This window comes from Esox lucius, chromosome 1 (assembly GCF_011004845.1).
Source record: "Esox lucius isolate fEsoLuc1 chromosome 1, fEsoLuc1.pri, whole genome shotgun sequence".
In the NCBI taxonomy this organism is placed as follows: domain Eukaryota; kingdom Metazoa; phylum Chordata; class Actinopteri; order Esociformes; family Esocidae; genus Esox; species Esox lucius.
In genome coordinates, this window is record NC_047569.1 from 34,651,700 (window position 1) to 34,658,979 (window position 7,280).

Here is a 7,280-nt window from a genome sequence, read left to right on the forward strand (position 1 = left end):
TAGGATGCAAACGTTTAGAAATATTTTACTGGATATTACATAAGATCAGTGTTCATGGTATTTAATCAACACACAACAAAATATACATTACATTTTAACATGTATAAATTCACAAAGGCACACTTGTATTATTCTCCCTTATCATTGACACAAAGGTGGTAAATGTCAAAATACAATTCCACATATCCAATTGAAAAATGTCCTACAAAAGTAGTGAGTTTTATAAATGAAATCATACAATATTGAAAAATGTGACCTAGCGTGGTTGAACATTAAGCAATAGAGTGCACAAACATTTAGCACAAATCATTGTTTACCTATTGGTATCTTTAACTAATTTACAGTACAAAGACCAATGCACACCTAATCTACCTGTGGAATGCCACTTAAAAGAAAGTTATATTATGTTCCACACGTGTTGCTGATTGTTATTGTTTGTAGCTGTGAGCTGAAATGAAAAAGTCTTGGTGCATAGCATTGCTGTACACTACACTAAATGGAACCCAGTCATTTTAAGACACATAGAAGTTTTCTGAGTTTTATGTTATGTCATGAACTCCATAAGTAACACAATACACAAGACTGCAATTTTAGCAATTCTTCATAAGCGTCATTGTAAAAACAAAATGGAATGGACATGGGACATTCAATGGAATATTTTAAATAGCTTCTAAGCAGAAAGACACTGGCAAGACTGTCTACCGTTAGTAGGCTGAGAGTAATTAGCACCTCTACATAGTGTTCGCATATGATAGAAAGCCCATGTTGCCAATACAAGGACTACAGAGTTTAAAATTAAACAACACATAAAATATTTAGAAAAGTAGAATTTCTGCAGGAAAACTATTGCATACTATAACAAAATACTGCATCAGTAAGAAAACACTAATTTCCGATTTAATTTCATTACCTGAAAAAGAACATAGCCCAACCTTTGATGATTAGAGAATGGATGAAGGGAATCAATGGATGCATATTAAAAGTGTCAGTTTCCAAATAGATAAAAAGTAAGAAGAACACACTATTAGGTTGCAGTTCATTGCAGTAAGCTTGTGAAATACTGTGCATCTGTTCGTATTGGCAGTTTGGTTTCAAAGACAAAACATGTCTCAACAATTGTTTTGCTATACAGTTGTACATTTTCCAAGATGCTTTTGCAACATTTTTTCTTGCCCTTGTTTAAAAAAAAACAAAAAAACTGTCAGCTGAATACCAAAGACTATTCCCCATGTTACATGGCCTTACGAAAGGGAAGATGTGGACCTGTTGCTTACAGTATGCACAATCATTTGTTAAGGAGGTCCATTAGTATAAACACTGGATGTTTCTGTTAATCTTCAGAAAATAAGTCCTTCTGTCAGTCTGTTTTTCCATCATCTTCTTTAACTGCTGCCAATCTACGTTGGTCTCTCAAGCGTCTGTATTTGGACTGACTCTTGCGGTAGGCAAAACGGCCAATGTCCACCATGAACACCCAGGACAGCACGTACATGGCAACTCCCCCACACTTGATAATAAACCTAGGCCGCGGAGAGATGAGCTCACAGCACAACATAGTCCCTCCAACTACTATGCGCATGAACACAAATAGCACTACAAACAGGACGTCCACTGCTTCCCCGGCCAGGCTGTCATAGCGGCCCATTTGTCTCAGGAACCAGCGAGCTTGCAGCAGGGGGTTGGTGATCTCGCTGGCAAACAGCACGGCACATGACTCGATGCCCGACTCCCCCAAGCTCAGGGTCAGCAAGATACCCAAGATGCTCATGGTGTGGTGTGCCAGCATTACCGGGCCCTCCGTGCGGAAATACACACACCAGCCCATGTCGAAGATGAAGTAGCCCAGGCTGATGACCAAAGCGATAATCTGAAGGGGAGTATTTTTTGTGCCTGGGAACAAGATCACAGTGCTGATGTAAAACACTTTTCATGTCAAGTTACACTGTGACTTAACCATCAAATTATACTGCATTAGAAAAAAAACATGTTGCTCCCTTGTAAATGCTTCCACCTTCACAGAGTGGTGGTATTGTAACACACTCAACAAATACAAATACAAAGTTGTTTTTCGGTGCAATAAGGTGGCAAGAATCTTACCTGGATGTGTGAAGGGCCAAGGCCCGTCCACCCAACCTATGTATGCTGTTATACAGACAGCCAGAATGCCATGGAGCAGTGTGACCAGTCTGCAGTTCCACTCAGAGCCACGGCTGCCATTGGTGTTACACAGTAGGGAGTACAGAGTGATCCAGCCTGTTAGGCAGAGGGCCACGCCAAGAGCTATTGATGTCATCCCTTAGCTACATTGACAAAACAAAAATGAGATCACATAAAATCAAATATACAAAATCATAGGGTTGTATTGCACTTCATATTTTAACCTCAACAGTATCAGCCTTGCTGAAAATGTATAAGCATGTCCAATAACACAAGCCTGCGTAACATCTGTAAAAGGCAGCCTGATTGCGATGTGAAAACACATTACCTTCCATTGAACCCCTGTTATAATCCAAAGTGACTGATGAACCGTGTATGTGTGAGCTGCTGTTGTAGTCTGGCCAGTCTGAGGGGTTAGCATCTGGTGAAGGGGACATCTTATGCTCAGTTGTATTGGGAAATTAGATCATGATACACCCTTGTTTGTAACCGGAGATTTCATGCTAACACACTTCAGGGAGTTTCAAAACTAGTCCAGAAATAATTGTGTCTGGGTCAGTGGGGTTGCAGACATCAAACCACCCAAAAAGTCAATCTGAAGTATTGGGCCACCAAAATTTAAATAGAAAAATTGTTTCATAATTTGAATTGTCCCTTGACATTCAGTGAAGAAAACATTGAAATAATATATCTTTTGAGAAATTTTTTTTTTCTCTCTGTGGCCTTCAATGAATGTGTACTATTTTGCAAATAATCCATACACTTTGACATTTGTAAAATATGTGACCTCTTTTATTGAGAATGTTGCCTTTACAAAGACAGGTATGATCCCTGATTAGATTCACAATATTATTTGCATACCTCTACGCTCAACCCTGTCACAACAACACTTCTCTTCACTGTGAATTTATCTCACAGGAAGTGACATCATAAAGATCTTTAGAACGACATGGCGCAACGACAAACACATTGTGGGTGACTGATCCACACATAATAAGCGTCTATTGAAGATGCACGGTGGTTTGTACACAAGTCGGCAGTGGCCTGCAGTACGTTTTCTCTCCTCGAACACGGCCACATTCTTTTATTTCATGACAATAACATAATGGGGAGCGACGAAAAACGTGTACGCTTCTGGAGTTTGCTAGAAGTAATGGTACTTGGATTCTATGGCGAGAGGAAACTAAAATAGAGCTCTTTGGCCACATACCATCAGTGGGTTTGGCAGTGGGTTTGGTATTAGAAGGATATACTTTGTATGAGGAAAATAACCTTATACCTACTGTGAAATATGGGGATGGATCTTTCATTAAATGGGTGTGTTTTGCTTGAACTGGGCATTGGGCTCTTGTTAAGGTCAATGGCATCATGAACTCTACCATGTACAAGTACATTTGAGCCAAAAACCTGGCTGACCTACAAAGATCCACAGACAGGGTCTTCTATCAAGTCATTGACTTCAAGCACGCCACAAAATATACACGAAATGGCTAATTGACCATAAAATGAACGTTTTCCATTTGCCTCGAGACTTGCATCCCAATGGAAACCTCTGGTTTGACGTAAAAAGGGCAATCCATAAAATATGGCATATTGGCAATGTAACACAAACCCATGAGATGCCCTATTGTTATTTATAATAGCCGGTCACCCACACAATTATAACAGAAAAAGTGGTGCTATGTTATACCAGTGGAATATGGTTTAATATACCACAGCTTTAAGCCAATCAGCATTACGGATATGAACCACCTGGTTTATAATCATGAAGTTCACCTGGGATCTTACTGTGTGAAGGCCAAAGTACTGAACATGTACGAATTCAACATCCTGCCAATGACAAACAGTCATTGTGGCTAACTATAGTACACTCAGAAATGCATGTTCTACTAAGACATTTTAGGATGTCAGGTTAAGTTGGTGTGTTTGGCAACTCAAAAGGTTTTTAAGTTGATAATTCAAATCTGGACCTCCTACTGGGTCACAGTGACACATAAGTAATGACTACAAAATCCTTTAAACTGTATGGAGAGTGCAAAAGGTTTGAATAATGGACTTTACAGTGGGATGGCAAGATTGGGAACCCATCCTCTGGGGTGTAAACAGGTAGGCCAAGTATTTTCATATGTCCAGTAGCTGTTAAGATACTAGCAGGTAGCATATAGAGGACAGAACATGATAAACAGTCAAAAGGTGGTTGGATTTAATCCTCGAACCGGTCAAATGAAAAAACTGTTGTTCAGTCCCTAAGCATGTCACTTGAATTGCACCTAGGACATTGCTGTAAATAAAAATATGTTCTTAGTCAACTTACCTGGTATTCTTTTTAACAAAAAGGTGTAGAGTAAGGCTGTAATGAAAGCGCTATAATAGCGTTTCAATGTTTTGTATAGAAAAAAGTTATATTAGTCACACAATGTTTTTATGATTCTTGTTCAAGATGACCTGCAATGTCCAATAAGGATAACTAATAAATGTTAATAATATATTCTATTTTTATTTGTTTTTATTATATGGAAATGTAGGGTATTATTCTTCAAATCTTCAACCTTTTACCTGTCTCACCTCCGATTGTCATGATAACCTTTGCAGATGCTTATTACTTATGTTATGAAATATGAACTTAATATTTGCTAATATCAGTCTGACATTTTTAAAGCAATCATAAGAATGGACATTTTATTTCCTAAAGTGAAACCAGAATTTTAACGAACAATGTTGAGGCTGTATGTAGTGCTTTAACCGACCTTTAAATAGATTCTTATTTTCTTGAATAGGCTAAAAGACAATTATAACTAAATCAACGTTGGTATGGAAAGTAAGTTGCCTCAACTTTTACTAGGATTTAGTCAAGGTGGATCAGCACACTTCATCTCAATGGGTGTGGCTTCTCCATCCGAACTGATAAGATAACACAAGCCATGTGAAGGGAGCAGGAATTGTGATGCTAAATGCTAGTCATATAATGGAAAGAGAAAATATACTGGAAAGGCAGTTTCTGCAATTTTTACAAATAATAATATTTAAGCTAAAACACATTAGCGGATACACATTAATCCGGGCGACCCATGTCTGGAATAGACATAAAATAATTTTGATAATGCTTGCGAAAAGCTATCGAATGTTGACGACCAACACCAAGAGAAATACTGTAGCTAGCTATTACTAACTAAACATAGCTGAATCACCTTATTTATGCGCCATGTTCATGTCGGTGATATCCCGTCTTCAGTCGCACTGAGGCACGCATAGTCCAACGGTTGACAAACAGTCCCTTCATCTTTGATTATTTGTGTCCATGTTACTCAGCTCTAAAACAAATAGCGGCTCCAACATCAAATCTCAACAGCCAAACCTTGCTGGGTCAGCAACTAGTGCTGCATACATTGCTAAGCAGACCAACCTAAACGAAATTCGTACATTAGTTTTCCAACCCTAAATAGCTAGATTGATATAATAGAAAAAATACTTTTGCTAACCTGATTCCGTATGTAGGAGTAGTTTGACCGTCTGTGTCTGATCGGATAATAATTATCCGGGGCATGGATTTGGCGCCATCCACTGGTGTTAATGCGTATCAGTAAATGGAGATGAAAGGCCTTATGTATTTTTTCTCACTGGTTCAGCTACCGGTTTCCCAAAATGTACTGTAAGGCTAATTAATCATTATACTCTTTGATGCAGCTTCGTTAAATATTCGAGCTGTTTCCCAAAGCCACTGTTTCTAAGTCGCAATGGGGAAACGCCACGAGACCGCTGTAGAACATACCCTTAGCTTTCTGCCCTTTTCGAGTCACTTCACACAAAACTATATAAACCTAACATTTAATCAAAAAACTAAAACACAACTTCCCTGTCTTTGCAATTGTTTCAAACAAGCAAGGGATAATAACATTTTAAATCACAAAATTTAAAACGTCATTAGTAAAATTGGGGGCACAGGGGTCATGACCCTCCAATATAACAGATAAGGCAATGTGACACCCCTGGAAAAGAGTGAAAATCCTGGAATAGATTGACCCTGACCCCCCAATATAAAATACAAACCTACACTGTTGCTAAAATAGCTTGCAGACTTTTGTAGTCTAGGGCTAGGCCAGTGGTTCTCGAAGCATGAGTAATAGGACCATAAACTGTTAAAATTAACATGAGGGACTCCTACAGGTGTATTCTAGGCAGTGAAAAATTCTGTTGGTTTGGGAAAAAAGTTTGGGAATCACAGGTCTAGGCCTATATAATTTAATATTTATATACATTTCATATATACCGATCAGCCATAAGTTTATGATGTGGTTCAAGGAAGGAAAAGCGGTGAACCGTCAACAGGGTCATGGGCAGCCAAGTCTCATTGATGCACGTGGGGAGTGAAGGCTGGCCCATGTGGTCTGATCCAACAGACGAGCTACTGTAGCTCATATTGCTGAAAAAGGTAATGCTGGTACTGATTGAAAGTTGTAAGAACACAGTGTATCGCAGTTTGTTGTGTATGGGGATTCGTAGCCACAGATCAGTCAGGGCGCCCATGCATACTGCCCTGTCCACTGCCGAAAGCGCCTACAACGGGCACGTGAGCATCAGAACTGGACCACGGAGCAATGGAAGAAGGTGGCCTGGTCTGATGAGTCACATTTCCTTTTAGATGACGTGGATGGCCGGGTGTGTGTGCGTCGCTTACCTGGAGAACACACTGCCCCAGGGTGCATTATGGGAAGGAGGCAGGCTAACCGAGGCAGTGTGATGCTTTGGGCAATGTTCTGCTGGAAAACCTTGACTCCTGCCATTCATGTGGATGTTACTTTGACACGTACCATCTACATAAGCATTGTTGCAGACCATGTGCACCCTTTCATGGCAACGGTATACCCTGATGGCACTGGCCTTTTTGAGCAGGATGAAGTGCCCTGCCACAAAGCAAAAATGGTTAAGGGATTGTTTGAGGAACACAGCAACAAGCTAAAGGTCTTGACTTGGCCTCCAAATTCCCCAGATGTCAATCCAATCCAGCATCTGTGGGATGTGCTGGGAAAAAATTTACAGGACATAAAGGATCTGCTGCCTCGTCTTGGTGCCAGATACCACAGCACACCTTCAGAGGTCTGGTGGAGTCCATGCCTCGACAGGTC

General features: G+C 39.9%; 1 protein-coding gene across 3 annotated transcripts; it reads right to left on the reverse strand.

Annotated features, from left to right (window-relative positions):
• On the reverse strand, positions 1 to 5,721 carry tlcd5a (TLC domain containing 5a). Of its 3 annotated transcripts, none has more exons than XM_020042237.2 (4): positions 5,637 to 5,721; positions 5,346 to 5,468; positions 2,098 to 2,300; positions 1 to 1,890 (listed from the first exon to the last, which is right to left on the reverse strand). In XM_020042237.2, exons 3-4 carry the CDS (start codon positions 2,291 to 2,293, stop codon positions 1,358 to 1,360), a joined length of 729 nt encoding a protein of 242 aa, XP_019897796.1. In that variant the 5' UTR covers positions 2,294 to 2,300; positions 5,346 to 5,468; positions 5,637 to 5,721; the 3' UTR covers positions 1 to 1,357. The 3 variants fall into 3 exon arrangements, with proteins under 3 accessions (XP_019897796.1, XP_019897763.1, XP_010870142.1); XM_020042204.2 differs by adding an exon at positions 2,486 to 2,578 and having other exon boundaries at positions 5,346 to 5,681; XM_010871840.3 differs by lacking the exon at positions 5,346 to 5,468.
• Positions 5,722 to 7,280: the final 1,559 nt, after the last annotated feature.